A 21,639-nucleotide genomic window follows, 5' to 3' on the forward strand; every position below is an offset into this window, starting at 1 on the left:
GACTAAAAAAACAGAACAGAATATGCAAGAACAATGGAACAACTACCAAGGGTATAACATACACATAATGGAAATGTCACAAAGATAAGAAAGGGAGAAAGGAAAAAAAGCAATTTTTGAAGCAATGGTGACTACGAGTTTTACTCTAATAATGTCAGATACAAAATCACAGGTCTAGGGAGCACAGAGAACACCAAGTAGAATATATGCCCCCAAGTAAAAAGAAAGTCACTAAAACTAAAACAAGCAAACAAAACCCAACAAATAAAACAACCCGGCATATCACAGAAAATGAAAGATAAGAAATGAATTTTTTAGGAAGAGAAAATTTTAAGAAACACTTTTTCCATAGAGAGGTGTGGTAGTCCTAGACTCTCAGCTCCCTAAATGCTTGTTTAAAAATCACTGACATGAGGTAGTTGATTAAAAGAGAAAAGGCATACAAATTTGTTTTTTGTGCATACATGGGAGTCTTCTGTATGAAGACCCAATTGCCAAATGGGTCACAGAAATGTATAGGTCATTTTGAGGTTACGGAAAGAATGATGGCTTAGATTCTGGTAAAACAGGTTATGGAAGGTGGGAGAAGTGTCTGGATGGCAAAGCTGGCCTTGTATGTACATGAAGCCTCCTTCAGACAGAAGAGATGATACATGTTTAATTTCAGACTTCTAAATATGTCAGACCCTCAATCTCTCCTGGATCTGGGGAAAGACATAGAAAGGGAAAAGGGCATGGCTGTATTAATGGAGATTGTCTAGAGATCCAAATTTTCCCCATTTACTACAACAGCTTTGCAAAGCCACTTTTGTGGAGATGGCCAAGCAGTACTCATTTCAAAAAATGTCAAAGAAATATATTTTGGGGAAAATATTTTAATTTCTTTCAACACTAATCCCATTCATGAGGGCTCTGCCCCAATGACCTATTCACTTCTAAAAGTCTCCACTTTCTAGGACCACTACCTTGGGAATTAGGATTTCAACATGCAAATTTTAAGAAGACACAGATATTTAGACATAGCAACATGCTAAGCAATGAGAGAAAATGCAATCATATAAAATTCTCAATTAAACCACAAATGGCAGGAAGTGAGGAAGGCAAAAAAGGAATAAAGAACAAGATTTAAAAATAGAAAACAGTAAGAAATATGATAGAAATTAATGCAGATATCTCAATTATTACTTGAATATCTATGATCTAAATGCATCAATTAAAAGATAGAAATTGCCAGAATGTATCAAAAAGCCTAGACACAATTACATGCTGTCTATGAAAACCTACGTTATATATGAAGACACACATAGATTAAAAGGGACAGCGAAATATATACTATGATTGTACTAATCAAAAGATAGCAGGAATAGCCATATTAATTTCAAATAGAGCAGAATTCAGATTAAGTAAAGTTGTCAGGGCTAATGAGGGGCATTACATAATAAAGGGACACTCCAAGAGGATGTAACAATTCTTTATGTGTAGGTACCTAACAACAGAGCATCAAAATATGTAAGGCAAATACTGACAGAACTTCAAGGAGAAACAGAGGAATCCAGTATCGTATTTGGACACTTCAACACCTCTCTATCAAAAATGAACAGCTCCAACAGGCAGAAAACCAGTAAAGACTTGGTTGACCTCAACAGCACCTTCACTTGTATATAATGAACATCTATAGACTACTTTATCCAACAACAGTGTCAGAGGCGTTTAAATCAGAGTGACTCCATCTGAACACAGCCAAAGTAAAATGAGGCTGAGACCTTCTGTACTGCAATCCCAGGAGGTCAGGCATTCTTAGTCACAGGGTGAGACAGGAGGTTGACACAAGATACGGGTCACAAAGATCCCATTGGTAAAACAAAATATAGCAAAGAAGCCAGCTGAAACCTATCAAAATCAAGATGCCAATAAAAGTGACCTTTGGTCATCCTTGCTACTCATTATACCCTAATTACAATGCATTAGCATGCTAAAAGACACTCCTGCCAATGCCATGACAGTTCATATATGCCATGGCAACATCTAGAAGTTACCATATGTGGTCTAAAAGGAAGAGGAACCCTAAGTTCTGAGAAGTTCTTGTCCCTTTCCTGGAAATCTCATGAATAATCTATCCCTTGTTCAGCATATAATCAATAAACAAACATAAAAATAGTCATCCAGCAGACCTCGAGGCTGCTCTGCCTATGGAGTAGCCATTCTTTTGTTTCTTTACTGCCCTAATAAACTTGTTTTCTCTTTACTCTGTGGACTCATCCTAAATTCTTTCTTGCGCGAGAAACAAGGACCCTCTCTTGGGGTCTGGATTGGGATTCCTTTCTAGTAACAACAGCAGGTTGCACATTTTTCTCAAGCTCATATGGAAAGTTCACCAAGAAAGACCACATAGTGGGCTAGAAAACACACCTTAAAAATGTAAATGTATGAAAAAATCATACAATGTCTCCTCTCAGACCACACTAAACCAAAAATCAATTAACAGAACGGTAGCTAGAAAATCCCAAAATACTTGGAGATTAAACTACACACTTCTAAATAACACATGGATCAAAGAAAAAATCTCAAGTGAAATTGAAAAAGTTCTCGTGGTGCTGGGATAATTGGTTATTCATATGCAGAAGAATGAAGCTGGACCCTTCCCTATCACCATACACAAAAATTAAGTCACGGTGGATTAAAGACTTAAATGTAAGACATGAAACTATAAAAATCCTAGGAAACAATCTATGAAAATATTTTATAGGGAAATACCCCATAAAAACATAGGAAATACTCTTTTTAATACTGGCTTGGCAAATAATTTATTACTATGTCCTCAAAGGCAATTGCAACATAATAAAAAATTGACAAGCGGGACCTAATTAAACTAAAGAGCTTCTGCACGGCAAGAGAAATGATCAAGGGCATAAACAGACAACTTACAGAACGGGAAAAAATATTTGCAAACTATGTATCTAATAAATGTCTAAGATTCAGAATCTATAAGGAACTTAAATCAACAATCAAAAACATAACCCTGGTAGAAAGTGGGCAAATGACATGAACAGACACTTTTCAAAAGACATACAAGTGGCCAAAAAACATATGAAAAAATGCTCATCGTCACTAATCACCAGAGAAATGCAAATCAAAACCACAATGAGATACCATCTCATACCAGTAAGAATGGTTTTTGTTAGAAAGTAAAAAAATGGATGTTGGCAAGGTTGTGGAGTAAAGGAAATACTTAAATACTGTTGGTAGGAATGTAAATTAGTATAGTCACTGTGGGAAAAGCATTTTGGAGATTTCTCGAAGGAAAAGCTGAACTACCATTTAACCCAACAATCCCATTACTAGGGACCTAACCAAAGGAAAATAAAGCGTTCTGCTCCAAACACATGCACCCATATGTTCACCACAGTACTATTCACAATAGCAAAGATATGAAATCAACCCAGGTGCCCATCAGTGGGAGACTGGGTAAAGAAAATGTGGTACATAGATACCATGAAATACTCTGCAACCATGAAAAAGAACGAAGTCATGGCTTTTGCAGCAACATGGATGTGGCTGGAAACCATCACCCTAAGTGAACTAACAGAAATAGAAAACCAAATACCAGATGTTCTCACTTATAAGTGGTAAAAAATTGCGTATACATGCACATAAATATAAGAACAATAAACACTGGAGAATACAAGAGGGAGGAGGAGTGGGGGCACAAGGGTTGAAGAACTATTGGGTACTATGCTGAGTACCTGGGTGATGCATTCAGAAACTCCAAACCTTGGCATCATGCCATATATCTTTAACAAACCTGTATGTGTGCCCACTGATTCTAAAATAATACTTGAAAAAATAAAAATAAAATAAAATTTGTATATATTATATGATTTTATCTCAATGAAAGATGTTTTTAAATTAAAAAAAGATTTTGAACTAAATAAAAACAGAAATACAACTTATCGAAATTTGTAGAATATAGTCAAAGCTATGCCTAGAGGAAAATTTGTGTCATTGAGTGCATATAAAAGCAAAAAGGAGCCAAAACCAATAATCTAAGCTTTTTGCTTTAGAAAATTGGAAAAATAGAGCAAATCAGATCCAAATTAAAAGGAATAAAAAAAATCAGAGTAAAAATGAATAAACTTGAAAACTGCAAGTCAACAAAGAAAATCAACAAAAGCTGATTCTTTGAAAAGAGCAATAAAATCAATCAATCTCTAGCTAGGCTACTTAAGAAAAAAAGAGAAGATACAAATAACTAATATCAGAAATTAAAAAGGAAACATTATCACAGAACCTATGCATATTAAAAGATAATAACGAATACTATGAACAATGCTATGTCTACAAATTTGAGAACTTAGGTGAAATGGATCAATTCCTTGAAAGATAAAATCTGCCAAAAGTTAAACAAAAAGAAGTAGATAACACAAATAGTCTTACATATAGTAGATACACTGAATCAATAATTAATAATTTTCCCAAACAGAAAGCACCAGGTCCAGATGAGTTCAATGGTGAATCCGATGTGGGCGGATCACCTGAGGTCAGAAGTTAGAAATCAGACTGGCCAACACGGCGAAACCCCGTCTCCATTAAAAATACAAAAATTAGCCGGGTGTGGTGGTACAAACCTGTAGTCCCAGCTACTTGGCAGGTTAAGGCAGGATAATTGCTTGAACCCAGGAGGCAAAGGGTGCAATTAGCTAAGACTGTGGCATTGCACTGCAGCCTGGGTGACTCAATTAGAAAAAACATAGTGATGTTAACCGAATGAGAAGACAAGCCATAGACTTGGAGAACATATTTGCAAAAGACAAATCTGACAAAGGGCTGTTAGATAAAATATAGAAAAATCTCTTGAAACTTTCCAATACAAAAATGAACACCCTGATTAAAAAGCAGGCAAAAGACCTGAACCAACACTTCATCAAAGACTATATGCAGATGGCAAGTAAGAACATAAAAATATGTTCAACATCATATTTCATTAGGGAATTGCAGATTAAAACAATGAGATACCACTACATAATCTATTAGATTGGCCAAAATCCAGACACTGACAACATAAAATTCTGGCAAGGACATAGAGTTGCAGGAACTCTCATTTATCACTGGTGGGGATACAAAATGTTATAGCCATTCTGCACGACAGTCCAGCAGTTTCTTACAAAATTAAACGTAACTCTTACCATAAGATCCAGCAATCATGTTGGTACTTACCAAAATGAACTGAAAACTTATGTCTAATAAAAACCTGCATATAGATGTATATAGCAGCTTTATTCATAATTGCCAAAACTTGGGAAGCAACCAATATTTCCTTTAGTAGATGAGTGGATAAATAAACAGTGATACATCCAGATACTGGGATAATATTCAGCACTAAAATGACCTGAGATATCAACCCATGAAAAGACACGGAGGAATTCAACTGCATATTATGAAGTGAAAGAAGCCCATTTGAAAAGGCTATATGCTATATGAGTCCAACTATATGACGTTCTGGAAAAGGCAAAACTATTGAGACAATAAAAAGATTAGTGGTTGCCAGAAGTTAGGAGGGCTGGAAGGAATGAACAGGCAGGGTACAGAGGATTTTTAGGGCGGTGAAACTATTCTGTGAGATACTACAATGGTGGATACATGCCATTATACATTTGAACCAACAGAATGCATAAGATGAAGAATGAACTCCAATGTAAACTGTTAACTTGGGGTGATAATGATGTGTCAATGTAGGTTCACAGATTATAAAAAATGTCCCCCTCTGGTATGGGATGTTGATAGTCAAGGAGGGTGTATGTGTGGGAGGATGGGGGTACATGGGCACTTTCTGTACTTTCAGATCAATTTTGCTATGAACCTTAGAAACTGTGTAATAAATAAAGTTTATTTTTTAAAAGGGGTCCATCTCAAATGACCACGTTTCCATTTATACGAAATGTCCAAAACATGCAAATAAGTATATAGAGAAAGTAGATCAGTGGTTGCCTCTGCCTGGGGGTGAAGGGTGGGGATTTGGAAAGTTATGGTTAAGGGATATGAGCTTTCTTTTTGAGATAATAAAGATACTCTAAAACTAACTATTGCAATGAAAGTGCAGCTCTGTGAATATGTTAAAAGCCACTGCATTTTATACTTTAAGTGGATACATTGCATGGTATGGGAATCACATCTCAATGAAGCCATTAAAAAATACCTAAGCCAGCATGAGTGAAGAGAAAGCTATCAGCAGACCATTTTTCTCATTAGATGTGATTTGTTTATTTATTGAATTTATTGCATTTACTCCTTTTTTTTTTACTTCAGTCCCCTTTTGTAAGATGTATTCATGAACCTTAATCCTGTCAGCCTTTGTCAAACAAAACAAGCCAGAATTATAAACTGCAGCTCTTTCCACCAGTCAACATCAGCCTCAGCCTCTCATAGATGAGATTTTTTTTTTTAATTTGCAAATCACAGATGTAGGTAAATATCTGTTATGTATATTTAAAAATTGGAGGAACTGAAGGAATTATAAGTAATATCAAATGAATTACTACTGCCTCTCTTAGAACTTTCAGAGATTTAAAAAAAATGTATTACTGTATTTGGATATTTGTATGCTGGTATATACACAAATATACTTACATGTACATAAACATACACATTAGTAATTCTTTGGTGGTATCTTACATTTTCCAATATGTATTCCAACAGTGGAACTCCAGTATGTCCTAAGATATTAATAACACAGATAACCCACACTCTCTCAAACCAACTCTTCTTTCTTTTCCTTCCTTCCTTCCTTCCTTCCTTCCTTCCTTCCTTCCTTCCTTCCTTCCTTCCTTCCTTCCTTCCTTCCTTCCTTCCTTCCTTCCTCCCTCCCTCCCTCCCTCCCTTTCTTCCTTCCTTCCTTCCTCCCTTTCTTCCTTCCTTCCTTCCTCCTTTCCTTCCTTCCTTCCTCTTTCTTTCCTAAGGTACTAATAACACAGATAACCCACACCCTCTCAAACCAACTCTTCTTTCTTTCTCTTTCCCTTTTCTCTTCTCTTCTCTTCCCCTCTCTCTCTCTCTCTCTCTCTCTCTCTCGACAGAGTTTCGCTCTGTCATGCAGTGTGGAATGCAGTGGCGCAATCTCCGCTCATTGCAACCTCTGCCTCCTGGATTCAAGCAATTCTCCTGCCTCAGCCTCCTGAGTAGCTGGGACTACAGGTGTGTGCCACCTCGCCCAGCTAATTTTTGAATTTTTAGTAGAGATGGAGTTTTGCCATGATGGCCACGCTGGTTGGCCTCGGCCTCCCAAAGTGCTGATATTACAGGCTGAGCCACCACGCTCGGCCAAATTCAACTGTTCTAAGAATTGTCAAGTGATGCAATTTTACTGAAGGCTTGTGGTGAAACATGATGAAGTTTGCAGCAAAATCTGCCAGAAGTTTTCTTTAAATATCTGTATTTCTTTCCAAGTTCCTCTCCAAGAGGCATAACCTCTCTAACATCCCAAAACAGTTTTCTGTAACTCTTATGAACACTGGTTCTAAAATCTTCTCTCTCTCCTCAAATTCTCCCAACTTTATATCCCACTCGAGCCAAGAAAACTAATGAAAACTCTTAGTCGAAGAAGAAGACAGACTTGTTTGATTACTTGAAAATGAAAAAATATATTTTGTGAATGATGTAATAGACAAAGTTAACAGAAAAGTGACATAAAATTTGCCCTCTGTGAAAGATAGAGCCTATACTGTGAGAGAAAACAACTAGTATATACATTGGGAATTTGTGTGTAAGTGAGATTTCCTGCTGTGCCCCAAAGAATTATCTTCAAAGGACACACGAAGGAGGTAACAATCTGATACACGCACATTAATACATGTATTGAAATATCAGTTTGACCCCCATAAATATGTACAATTATTGCATGTCTATTAAAAATAAAAACAAAATCTGACATGCACATGTAAATTTCATTACTTTGTCTTTGGCCAAAAAAAAATCTTATCTAGCTGAGAGTTGTCTTGAAGTAGTTTTCATGTTGTTTTATAACTTTTGAAGGTTACTCTATGCTAGATTTTCTTTTAAATTAATATCCTATAAAATAATACAGGCAACTAGGTTTTGTTGTGAATTTCTCTAGCTGGAAATAAAAGGTAGCTTTTCTTGCTCTTCTCTGCAGAACTAATCTTATATTTCACAAGAGTCAGTATTAACTCCCAATTTTCTTGATGTGGAGGAGCCAGTTATAATTTCCAATCTTTCCTCAGTATCCAAATTTCTAGTAAGCAAATGGAGAGATTTTCAATCTCATTAATCTGATAAATGAGAAGTTGGTGGTAATGAGATATGGGGTCTCAGCCATTTGTTGTCAAAAATTAAAGAAAAATGAAGCAAAAATTCATGTGCAGAAAAGAATATGGGGAAGCAGGGCCCCTTTACTAGTACTGATGGGAACAAAAATAGCTGCAGCTTTCCTGGGGAACAATTTAGAAATAATACTACCACTACTGCTGGCAGTAGTAATGACCCACAAGAGCTAACTTCTGTTGTCCTTGGCACTTTACAAATACCTCTAAAGAAAGTATGATCAACATCTCAATTTTGCAGATGATATAACTGAGACAGAGATAAAGATCAACGGTGTATAAGAGAAAGGCATAGGTTTCAAATGCTGACATTCTGTTTCAGATTTTGGAATGACGAAACTATGTGTGTGTCACACCAATCTGCTCTAGTAATTTCCTACCTAAGCAAATACCCCCAGAATAGTCTCTGGAAATTAATGATGAGGCATCATCACTTTTGTCTTTCAAAATGCTATTAACTATTTTTATCGCTACTTGATTTCTTACTCTAAGTACTCTCAGAATTATTTAAACTGAGATCTGATTGGTAGTATTTTAAAGTTTTGGAAAAACCTGGGACAAATTAAAATCTTGTAATGTATGCCTGTTTCATTTCATCTAGAAATATTGAATATTTCATGTTTCTTTCCCCCTCTCTGTCTGTCATTATATCTCTCTTTCTATCTCTGGCCAAATTTAGAAAGTATTGTAGGTGCTTTTATGTAGGCCTCACATACTTCTTGTGCAAATTATTAACATGAATTTATCTATCTTTTCAGGGAGGTTTTGTCCTGTTATATTTTCTTATTGGTTATTGTTGATACAAAGGAAAACTATTACTTAAAATTTTTAATATATATTTTAAGTAGGCACATAATAATTGTACATATTTATGCATTACAATGTAATATTTAGATATATGCATATGATATATAACAATCAAAATAGAATAATTAGCACATCTATCACCTCAAAGCATTTATTTGTGTTGGGAACGTTCAAAATCCTGTATTCTAGCTATTTGAAAACATACAATAAATTATTACTATAGTCACCTCACAGTGCTATAGAAAACTAGTTGTAAGAAAGCTATGAATAGCCTCTTATCTAGCTTTAAGGAAGCTATTATTTTTTGCAGTTTACCTGGTATCCAAGCAGTTGACTGAAGCCATTAATTTAAAAAAAAGTTAGAGTTGATACTATTAGGTTTTGAGTAGCCCTAATATGATTTTGTCCTGAAATAATGCTTGTTTCCTTATTTTCAAAGTCACCTTTTATTTGTTTCATACTTTATTGCATTGACCCAAACATGTCCAAATGATATTTGTTTGTAGTCTCATCTTGTTGATGATTTAAATAAAAATATTTCCGGTATTTTTCCTTTAAAGACACTTTTGGGATGCAGAAGAAGTACCTTTCTGTTCCTATTTTAAAATGAAGTAAAAAGTCAGTAACTGGTCATTATTTTTATTGAATGCCATCTTAGTATCAATTGAGAATACTGTGGTTTGTTTTATTAGATCTATTGATATGATGTGTGTACATTTCCTGGGATATACTATAGTAGCTTAATAAGGGTTAATCTTTTTTTTTTTTTTTTTTTTTTTTTGAGAGAGAGAGATTCTCTCTTGTTGCCCAGGCTGGAGTATAATGGTACAATCTCAGCTCACTGCAACCTCTGCCTCTCGAGTTCAAGTCATTCTCTTGGCCTAGCCTCCTGAATAGCTGCGATTACAGGCATGTGTCACTACACCTGGCTAATTTTTGTATTTTTAGTAGAGATGGGTTTTCACCACGTTGGCCAGGCTGGTCTTGAACTCCTGACGTCAGGTGATCCACCTAACTCGGCCTGCCAAAATGCCTGGATTACAGGCGTGAGCCACTGCGCCTGGCAGGGTTAATCTTTGAATATAATGTTCAATCTGGTTTGGTAAAATTTCCCTTAAGTTTTCTTACTATATTCATGAAATCGGTTTGTATTTACCAAGTATTTACTATCTTGGTAGGTTTTGTTCATAGGAATATGCTAGACTTACAAAATAAATTAAAACTATTTCACACTTTTAATGTTGTCAAATAGTTTACATAACACAGAACATTTATCTGTTTTCTTAAAATTTGAAAATCAAAAATTACCAGTAAAATGTAGCCCTAAAATCTTTATTATTGGTGGAAGTGGAAAATTGATTTGCAAGTTTTCATAATAATTAATCTACCTAAGTAGATAATTTTAATTTCATTTTTATTTTAAATTAATTAAATTTAAATTTTGATAATTTATATTTCTGCAGAAATGGTTCATTTAATTGGAATTTCATATACATGACCTGAATATGGAATCCTTTGTGTTTTTACAGTCTTTTTTATATTTTATATTCTTTTTCTAATGTCTAATTTTAGTTTTTCTTTTCTCTTTATTCTTCATTGGTATATTCTGTAGATTATCAGTTTGCTTTTTGATATTATATGAATTTTATTTGTTCTTTCTCCTTTATGTTTTGTTATTTTTATTAGCCAAATTTTGCAAAGCTGTGGAAAGAATAAAAAGGAGTGTGTATTTTCTATCTGTAGGACTATTTTTTCATATGTTTCTGTTACTTCAGTTAATTACAGTATCAAAATAATCTGTCTAATTTTTAGCAAATTGATCTACTGGTAGTTGAAAGAAGAGCTCTCAAAGTCTACACAGTTTTATTTCTTACTAGATCTTTCTTCTCGACCTGATATGTTTTAATCATACATTATTTGAGGTATTATTATATTTTCGTGGTAAAAAGAAATTTTTCCAAAATAAATTTATCCTTTTTGCTTTTAAGGTTTGTTACGAATTATTCTTTGTTGGAAATTAACATTTGCTGCACTCTCCTTCTGTTGTATTTACATAATAAATATTTGCATATATTTTCCTTTATGTCACTTCATTTATAGCCTTGGTTTGTTTTAACTCTGCTGCTTTTATGGGCTTTAGTACAAGAAGTCACATATTGCTTGCTTTGACTTATTCTTGTAAATTTAAGTCTACCTTACAGGATTTCCACTGGGGATGGCTTTGGACCATTCATCTTCATAAATATTGTACTTGATAAATATAGTCCTGGGACATCAATCGCACTTTAAGCAGGAACTGAGCCTTTATTTGCCTTATTGAGTAAAACGACGAGTCAGGCAAATAACTACACATCAACAGTTTTGTGCATTACCCCTTTTTCCAGCTGGAATTGGGGAATTCTCGTTTCTTTACCAGCAAATAACTTTACGGGAGGAGTCATGCTTCAAAGATAGGGCTTCAAGATAAATATTAATTCCTCTGGTCTGATCCCCATTTTTGTGAATTTGTTTCTGGGTATATTCTCTTAATAATTATTTCAAGTCAGCTGATGCTTTGAATTTGGACAAGATACAAAATGTGTAATACAGTCCAATGGGGATATGCTTAAAAACTCAGAATACTACCAGAAGTTGTTTGGGGAATGAGTGCTTTCCTTTACATAAAAATCGTTTACATAGTTATAAAGAGCTGCTGTTTTCAAACTTCTAGTCTTCACACACAAATAATTCTATGAAATAAATCAAGTCAAAGTGGCCACTTGTATTATCACACAAAGGATCAATTTCAAAGATATTATTTTCTACCACTGAGAGCTGGAAAATACATTAAATCTCAAGCTCACGAGTAGCTGCTGTAACTAGAGTGAAATTGTGGCTTGTGGGAAATAAATCATATTGAAGTGAGCCATTTAAATGAATGGCAGATTGGTTGTCACTGCTCAAGTTCTTATTGCTTCCAGTGACTTTTATCCACAAACATTCTAATTCATCATAGATCCAATTCCACAAAGTGTTGGTAAAGCTGTACACCTTGGCTCTAGACATTCTTCATTTCTAAAGTAAATGCACCACATAGGGTTTATCAAAGCATATATATTTAAACATTCTTACAATATAGGGTCAACTAGCGTGTTTAGGTCCAAAAATTTTTATCTGTAGGGAGCCTCTAGCATATAATGCATGTAAGTCCAAAAGTTAGCTTACTGAGCAAGTCAAAATTATCCCTCAACATTTGTAAAATTATACTTAAATTACCAGGCCCTAGGTTTTCACATATCAGTCAGCAGTGTTCTTTGATTTCTCTTGAACTTTGGAATATTACCTCCCTTTTCCTATCCATGGAAGCTAAGCTTTGTTTAAAAGTAAAGAAACAAAGATGTTTTACAGGGGTAAATAATGGAGTAAAATTCATTGCTTAAATATAGGTATGATAGAACACTACCATCAACATATAGTTAGGCCTATATCTCTTCTTGTGATTCTGCATATGTGAAATAAAAGTGTATACATGAATGTATACATTCTTATTTACATTCACACCATCATATATGAAGATATCCAGATACAGGAAAAAAAAGAGAGAAAACTGTGTTCCAGGAAGAGATTTCAAGGCAGGAGGCAATGGGTTAAATACAGTTACGTGCCACATAATGACTTTTGGTCAAGGATGGACCATATATATGACAGTGGTCCCATAAGATTATAATGGAGCTGGCTGGGCCTAGTGCCTCATGCCTGTAATCCCAGTACTTTGGGAGGCCAAGACGGGCAGATCACCTGAGGTCAGGAGTTCAAGACCAGCCTGGCCAACATGGCGAAACCCCATCTCTACTAAAAATAGAAACAGTAGCCAGACACGGTGGCGCATGCCTGTAGTCCCAGCTACTAGGAAGGCTGAGGCTGGAGAATCATTTGAACCCAGGAGGCAGAGGTTGCAGTGAGTTAAGATCATGCCACTGCATTCCAGCCTGGGTGACAGAGTGAGACCCTGTCTCAAAAAAAAAAAAAAAAAAAAAGAAAGATTATAATGGACGTAAAAAGTTTCTATTGCCTAGTGACACTGTAGCCACCATAATATCATAGCACAATGCCTTACTGATGCATTTGTGATGATGCTGAGGTAAACAAACCTACTGTGCTGCCTGTCGTATAGTAGTCTAGCACACACAATTATGTACAGTACATAATACTTGATAATTATGATAAATGACCATGTTAATAGATTACACCATTGACTACACCATACTTCATATTGTGATTCTATAGTGTACTCTTTCTACAAATTAAAAAAAACTTAACTATAAAACAGTCTCATATAGGTCCTTCAGGAGGAATTCCAGAAGAAGGCATTGTTGGCCTACGAGATGACAGCTTGATGCATGCTAGTGCCCCTGCAGACCTTCCAGTGAGACATGATGTGGAGGCACAGGATAGTGATATTGATGATCCTGACCCTGCATAGGCCTAGGCTAACCTGTGCCTTTGTGTATTCATTTATGACAAAAATGTTTAAAATGAAAAAAAAATTAAAAACAGAAAAAAGCTTATCCTTATTGAATAAGGTTATAAAAATATTTTTGTATAGCTGTACAATGTGTGTTTTAAGCTAGGTGTTCACGACAAAACAGTCAAAAAGTCTAAAAAAGTTAAAAGTTTGTAAAGTTAAAAAGTTATGGTAAGCTACAGTTGATTTATTATTGAAGAAAGAAAGTACTTCTTATAAATTGCATGTACCCTAAGTGTACAGTGTTTCTAATGTTTACAGTAGTGTACAGCAGTGTCCTAGCCTTCACCTTCTCTCGCCACTCACTCACTGACACTCATAGCAACTTCCAGTCCTGCAAACTCCACTCACAGTGAGTGCCCTATACAGGTGTGCCTTTTTGAAAATCCTTTATACCGCATTTTTACTGGACTGTTTCAATGTTTAGATGCATAAATACTTGCTATTCTGTTAAATTGCCCACAGCATTGAGGGCAGAGGCATGTTGTGCAAGTTTGCAGGGCAGGAGGAATAGGCTATACCACACAGCCTGGGTGTGTAGTAGGCTGTATTATTAGGTAAGTGCACCCTATGATGTCCATATAAGGAAGGAATTGTCTAACAATGCATTTCTCAGAATGTATCCCCATCGTTAAGTAACATGTGACGGTACTAAAAACTGATGTGAAAAAAGATCAGAAAATAAGACCAAAAAATTACGTGACTCACCCATGCACATCAACCAGTGGACAATAGCACCTAGAACTGTTGTGTATCTGAATACAAATCTGCAGCTTCCGTAACCACACCACACTGTGCCTATGATTGAGCTTTTCTTGGCAAACAGGAACTTCTGTGGAAGTTTTTTCCTGCTGATTTAATGATACGACTTTTTGATTTGTCCCATGATCATGGACTGAAACCTGTGTTTGGACCCCTATTCCTCCTTTGTGATGTGCCAATTTGTTTTAGACACTTAGTTTCATAAAGCTTTTCTGAATATATTATTCCAATTGTGCAAAAATCTGTGACTGGTGTCATCGTGCTCCTTTGGCCCAATTTCAAATCTATACAGTAGATCTGGTTTAAATTATTGGAGCTTTCTGAGCTTATGAATTTTTTCCAAAAGGCATGTTTTTTTTTAAATAAATGAATGGGTGTTGACTACTTAGCATAGTCCCAATAATTGGTTGATTCAGTTCAAAGCTATGAGTTCCATTTTCTATAATCTGAACTATCCCTAACCTCTTTTGAAAACATGGCTTTTACTATCTACCTTTCTAGGCAACTTTCCTACTTACCAGCCTCCTTGTTCACATTTTGCTGCTGCTGGAAACAGGGGCTATATCTACGAACCCACTGGGGAAAAAGACAAGCAGACTATCTTTGTATTAACGTGCATGCTGCAATGAATACACAATCAGAGGACAAGACTTGTTACATGATTCCCTTCTCATGCAACAGAAAACCGATTTACTTAATTGCCTGTGCTTAAGGGTAATGTCATCTTGTATGGCTTACTGTTTTATACTGATGGGAGAATATTAAGTTACTAATGGCACAAGTCAATAAAAAATTCATAGGCCATGAACTAGCATGTTAGAGAAAGAACAGAATTGGCAAGTGGTAGCATCAATTTATGAAATTTCATGTTTCAGACACCTGACTTGTACAGAGATGACTTTATTCCTTCTGTAGAACCTATCAGTGCTATGTAAATCAAGATAGTTAAATTACATTATAAACTCAAATGTTTTTAACTCCAAGCTTTTCTGAAAGATGGCTGCAATCTGGCTCAGTCTTAGTGTGTCTTTGTAACTGATGCATATTACAATCAAACTACTTTGGATTTTTCAGTCTTTCATTATACATTTATTCAGCAATAGCTAACACAGAGGAACTGTATTGGATAAACTATTATCAACAGCTCACAATCCAGCTGAGAAATCAATCACAAACATAATTAACTCATTATAATGGCAAAGGTGACTAATGTTTCAAATGGAATTCTTCAATAATTAAAAGGAGCAGAAGAGCTGGATTAGAGAAGCATTTCCAAGATTGGGTAAGGAGTCTTTATGAAAGTAACATTTTAGGCTTCTTCTTGAGGCCAAGGGAAGAAGAAATTGTTAAATTGTAAGACAGCCTGAGTATGGAGTAGAGAGCTAGCTCGGAATATGGCGTATGTCTTTTGCTATCATGACAGAAAAAAGCAGTGACAATTTAAAAATAAATAGACATTTACAACAATCGTAAAAGTAAAGCTAAAAGATTTTAGCAATTGGTGAAGTTCTCAAAAGTTGTGAATCAGTCAGAACAATTAGAAAAGTAGTAATTCCAAAACGGAATAAATGGATGCTAGAAAATAGAAAGGGTACAAAAATTATACTTAATTATGGCTAGGTATCTAAACGTCTCAATTTTCCTTTCCTTTTAAAAACTTTCTTTTATCTGCACTGGCTTCCTAAGGTTGCCGTAACGAAGTACCAAAAACTTGGTGGCTTAAAACAACAGTAATTTATCCTCTCACAGTTCTGACGGCTGCAAGTCTGAAATCAAGGTGTTGGTAGAGCCAGGTTCCCTGCAAAATCTCTAAGGGGAAACTCTTCCTTGCTTCTTCCAGCTTCTCGTGGCCCCAGGCATTCCTTGGCTTGTGGCAGCACACCTCACCTCCGTTCTGGGCCTTCATCCTAATTGGTCCATCTCTCCTCTGTGTCTGTGCTTCACATGGCATTCTCCTCTTTGTGTGTCTATATCCAAATGGCCTTCTTATTATAAGGACACCAGTTATACTGAATAAGGGCTTATTTTAATCCAGGATGACCTCATCTTAATTTAACTAATGGCTTCTACAATAAGGCAATTTCCAAATAAGTTCACATTATGAGGTATTGGACATTAAGAATACATTTTTGGGAGGACACAATTCAACTCAAAACACCATTCTTTTAAGTTGCATATAATTTTAATATATTAACATGCCGATGTATACAAATACATACATTTAATAAGAAGTCTTTGTCAAACGAACACAGTTGAGTTGACCATCACGTGGCTTTCTGCTTTACTGAGGCCTGTATGTGAAGTCCATAATGACAAAACCAGACTTGACTGTCCACCGTGGACCTCTTTACCAAAAGAATGAAGGTGTCCTTGAGCCAGTGCAAATAGTCCCACAAGGGAAGCTAGCTTTGTCATTCCAGATTCATAAACATGCTGTGAGGCTCACCGTTAGTCTGGGTAGCTCACCAGCATTAAGCCACTTCTTGACCATTCTCCTCAAAGGGACAATTTTTCCTTAAAATCTGTAATTCTTTCTAATGTGGAATCATCACAAAAGAGGAGACAGAATGGAAACATTAGAAAGCATTTGTGCTGTGGAAACACACCGATCTGGGCTTGAAGTTCCACCACTAACTAGCTGAGTGACTCTGGCCAAGTTAATAAACTTCCAATCCTCAGTTTGTGCACCTGTACAATGAAGCATCTTACTGCTAATATCTGGTGGAATTGTGAGGATTAACGGTGATGATGCACCCTGGCCTGACACACTAATTGGGATCAAGCACCTGGAGGAGACACTTAGTGAGTGCAGCTTTCTCCCAATTCATCACATATGTGTCATGCTGAAAAAAAACGCCTGTAAAAGAAAATCTTCCTTTCCATAGGATAATAACAATAACAACAAAAAAGTAATGAAAAGTAACATTTACTATAAATACAACGTACATTAATTTTAATTGTAATTATACATTGAAGTAAATGTGTTCAATTTCTGGTAATTACAAAAATAAAATTAGATCAAAATAGAATTGAGAACCACTCAACCAAAACCACTCATTTAGAAAACATTTCTAGAGCATCATCTATATGTCAGATATTTTTTAGAGGCAATGTGTCAGAGACACGTGCAATATGAAAAGTATGAGGAAAGTGCCACAACTTACCCCACCAACTTTCTCAAAGTGAGATCCATCTTTCTTAAAATCTGCAAGGGCCCCATTGAAATACCAGGTAAAGATGATGTCTAACAGTGGGTCATGTTGTACCTGGCAGGGCAAGATGACGCTTTCACCAACAGAAACATCCATGTTAGATGGTGCCAAAGTTATTCTCGTTGGTTCTATTGGGGAAATAATTTTTCAGAAAAACAGCATATTATTGTGATAAAAGACATTTGCACAGGCAGGCTGTTCATCTGACTTATACTCTGTATGACTGTAGATGCATATACATAAATATACATACACCTGTATAATTAAAAGTATTCAACATTAAAATAGCCATTTTGATGCAGAGCTACATTTCACTGGATCCACAAATTCTTGTTAAGGAAATTAGGATATCTGAACTTGTAGGACACGTAAGTTTAAAAATTAAAGTCATGTGTAAACAATAGTTATATTATTATTAACAAAATCAATTTCACCTTAGTTTTATTGTATTTTGAAATGTAGGGGTAGAAATAGAAAATACTGTGTTTTCACCAACTTTGACTAGAAATTACCATCAAAATCTGAACAGACATTTAATGGTAGCCTGGATTTGAAAGATATAATACAAAAGATGCTAGAATTGGTACAAACAGGAGGGGTACTATGTTAAAATGTTAATTAATGTCTGTTTTTCCCCAACGCAAATGTCCACATGCACATTTCTTTCTCTCTGTCGTCACCACCTACCTTCCATTTGTCTATCATGAGTTAAAATTCTCTTGACCCCATTTTCCCACTGCTACTCCACATTACTTTGCACTATGTTGGATGAAAAGTTTTCAAAAGAGTCATTTATGCATATACTGTTTACAATTATGCTAGTCAATTCCCTCTTTAACTCATTCTAGCCAGGCTTTGGTCTTCCCAACTCCCCTGTCCTCACCAAGGTCCTCATAACCATCCTGCTGATGTATCAGAAAGTATTTCACATCATGAACCTCTCTGCTCAAAACCTTGCAGTCTCTCCACTTTTCAATCCAACTGAAATAAATTCCTCAGAAGGTCTACAAACTGCTTGCATAATTATCACTTAGAAATCTGTTAACTGACACATTCAACTCCATGAAATCTTTTCCCAAATATCTCCTTCTCAGTGAGGTTTATTCTGATCAACCTGTTGCTAATGCTCTAACTTACCTCTGCCACCATGTGCATCTTTCTTGTTTACAATTTTTGCCTTCTAATAGTTTTCTTCTTTTTTATTCCTACTGTTATTTTCTTTCTCCTTTTATAGAAGGTAAGATTCATGAGGACAGTATTAGAGATAATGTGCTCAAGGATACAGCCCAAGCAACTGGCAGAGTAGGTGCTCCAATTTTTTCATGAATGGATAAATGAACAAAATGTATCCACAGCTTTAAGCAATTCTTATTTATATCCTGTTATTTAATGGACTTGAACATCTCCAGAAAGAAATCAACTATAATGAAAAAGACAAAGTGTATCCAAGAGACCTGAAGACCTATTTTAAATAATAGAATTTTATTTAAAAATAAAATAGAATGAGATCATTGACATATGCTATTTGTAACTCTTGTTGTCAATCATCCCAGCACAGTAAGTAATGTGTTCCCTGGTGCACGTTGTGCTGTGCTAAGGAAATATTGTTCCCTTGACTTTCACCTGTTAAAAATAACATAAGTGCAAATACAGGTTCTACCTTCATAGTGTACTGAACATTGTGAAACACATAGTTAATTTCATCATAATAATATATCTTATAGTGAATCCATATGTAAAGCAATATTTAAGAAATGGACCTACCTGTAACAACCAAATGTGTTGTGCCGTTTGCTTTCCCAAACTGGTTTTCTGCCATGCAGGTATAGGTTCCAGCATCAGCTTTAGTCACATTGGCTATTTTGAGTCCTCCATCTTTTAATAGAGAAATTCTAAAGAAAAGACAAATAAGATAAAAAATGTATAATAGCCATTTTTTTTCCAAATGCATATATATATTGTTACAGAACGTGTTGCCTTAAGCTAATATTTTTAGGGCATGATCGACCAGTCCTTAGCTTTTTGGGAATACAAAAAACTAAAAGAAAATTGACTCCTCACTCACATACATAAATACACACACAGCATTGAATGACAAAAGACTCTCCACCAGTTTGAACTTTGTTCAATAGTTTTGCTCAGCATTACTTATTACACTTAAATTGAGAGGATGCACATATCATATAAGTATGAAATTTTTTTCCAAAAATATTAATATATGTTGTGGTAGATTATTCATGGAGTTAGTTTAATCAATTTAAAAGAAATACAAAGTAGGCAGAACATTATTTCCCTTAAATTTGAAACAGTATATGAGAAACGAGAAGCTGCACGTCTTTTACTATGAACTGAGAGAGTCACATTGCCCCAATAAAAACCCAAATTTTCCAGAAGAACATTTGGGTGGTCCCCTGTGAGCTAGTGAAAAGAGCCTGGGCAAATCCAATAAACCTTACCTTAGAGTTTCTGAGTATACACTTAGAGTACTTAAAGCTTTGGCATCTGACTAATTAATTAAGGAAATATAACTGAGTGCTTTACATACAGTTGGCACTATAAGACAACCTGGGATTATGGGGTGAGCAAGACAAAAAGTCTTCACCTTCATGGAGATAATATTCCAGTGAGTAGCATAGACAACTGTATTAGTCTGTTTTCATGTTGTTGCTAAAGATATACCTGAGACTGCGTAATTTATAATGAAAAGGAGACTTAATAGACTCACAGTTCCATGTGGCTGGGGAGGCCTCACAATCATGGTAAAAGTTGAAAGCCACGTCTTACACGGTGGCAGGCAAAGAGGAAATGAGAACCAAGGGAAAGGGGTTCTCCTTATCATGAGACTTATTCACTACCACAAGAACAGTATGGGAGAAACCGTCCCCAAGATTAAATTATCTCCCACCAGGTCCCTCCCACAACATGTGGGAATTATGGAAGCTACAATTTAAGATGAGATTTGGGTGGGGACACAGTCGAACCATATCAACAACAAATAATTAAATAAGTAAAAATAAGAAGTTCTGATTTTTGAGAAGTACTCAGAAGGAGATAGAGAGGGTGATACAATAGAGAGTAATTACTTTAGGAGGAAGGGTTTCTAGGATAGGGTGCATTAGAAAAATCTCTTAGAAGTGGTGTCATTTGAATTTAAAAAAAGAGTGAGATGGGATTAACCTGTCATTAGTCTGATCACTGTATCTTTATTGCCCTAATTTGTCTCCTCATAATTATATTCCCTTTCTTTGAATTCCTAAAATAATTACTATCCACATAATGCATTTAACACTTGAGTGTCTTTATCTTTTATGGCTCCTATTTTTGATAGATGAGTGAAAATGGATGGTAAACTTCTTAAAAATATTTGCAACCCCAGTATCAGCATGGCATCATATATGCAAACTGTGGTAACTAAATGCCTCCAAATTCTGGGCCATTCAGTTGAGTAAATAGGAAAAGTACTGAGGACATTAGACTAGAATGAAGGATCTCAATCTGTAAAAATGTTTATTGCAAAATTTTAGGTGTGTCTCAAAAATGTTACTACAAGAGTTTCTGTATAAAAAATGTACAAGATATAGATTTTCTATTTTATTTATATATGCGTGTGTGTATATCTACATGTGTATATGTATATATATCCATAATATTTTTCTCCTCCAGTAGACTACAGGAGACTGACACTTAACACTTTATGTATATATTCCTTCATAGTCTATTATTCACTTTCACTTTCATCCTGGTTACACTTTCTTCAGTGAGAAAATCATGGTGGAATTAGAGCTAGCACACAGGTTCATGATCCTGGGTAGAGCTATCTATTACGGTTTGTTGTGCATATGATTTTTTTTAAAACTGTGTTAAAGTATATTTAAAATAAAAAGGTTTGGAGGCAATGACCTAGAAAGCTCACCAGGGACCCATGGCACTGCGTGCTAACCTGAGGAACTACAGAGAAAGGTCAAAAATTCCAAGAACTTTCCTAGGAACTAAAAACAAAACAAAAAGGGACATATCTGAT

The 21,639-nt window shown here is 35.4% G+C and overlaps 1 protein-coding gene across 5 annotated transcripts in view; it reads right to left on the bottom strand.

Moving 5' to 3' along the window:
- LOC105479595 (contactin 3) overlaps positions 1–21,639 on the bottom strand; it is a 340,287-nt gene that overhangs the window by 51,457 nt on the left and 267,191 nt on the right. For all 5 annotated transcript variants that reach the window (XM_011737617.3, XM_011737616.2, XM_011737618.3 and 2 more), the window contains 2 exons: positions 19,383–19,510; positions 17,571–17,746 (listed from right to left, as the gene is read on the bottom strand). In XM_011737617.3, the coding sequence (XP_011735919.2) occupies positions 17,571–17,746; positions 19,383–19,510 (304 nt within the window). The remainder of the gene's footprint in view (positions 1–17,570; positions 17,747–19,382; positions 19,511–21,639) is intronic.

The sequence above is a fragment of the Macaca nemestrina genome, chromosome 2, assembly GCF_043159975.1.
Source record: "Macaca nemestrina isolate mMacNem1 chromosome 2, mMacNem.hap1, whole genome shotgun sequence".
In the NCBI taxonomy this organism is placed as follows: Eukaryota; Metazoa; Chordata; class Mammalia; order Primates; family Cercopithecidae; genus Macaca; species Macaca nemestrina.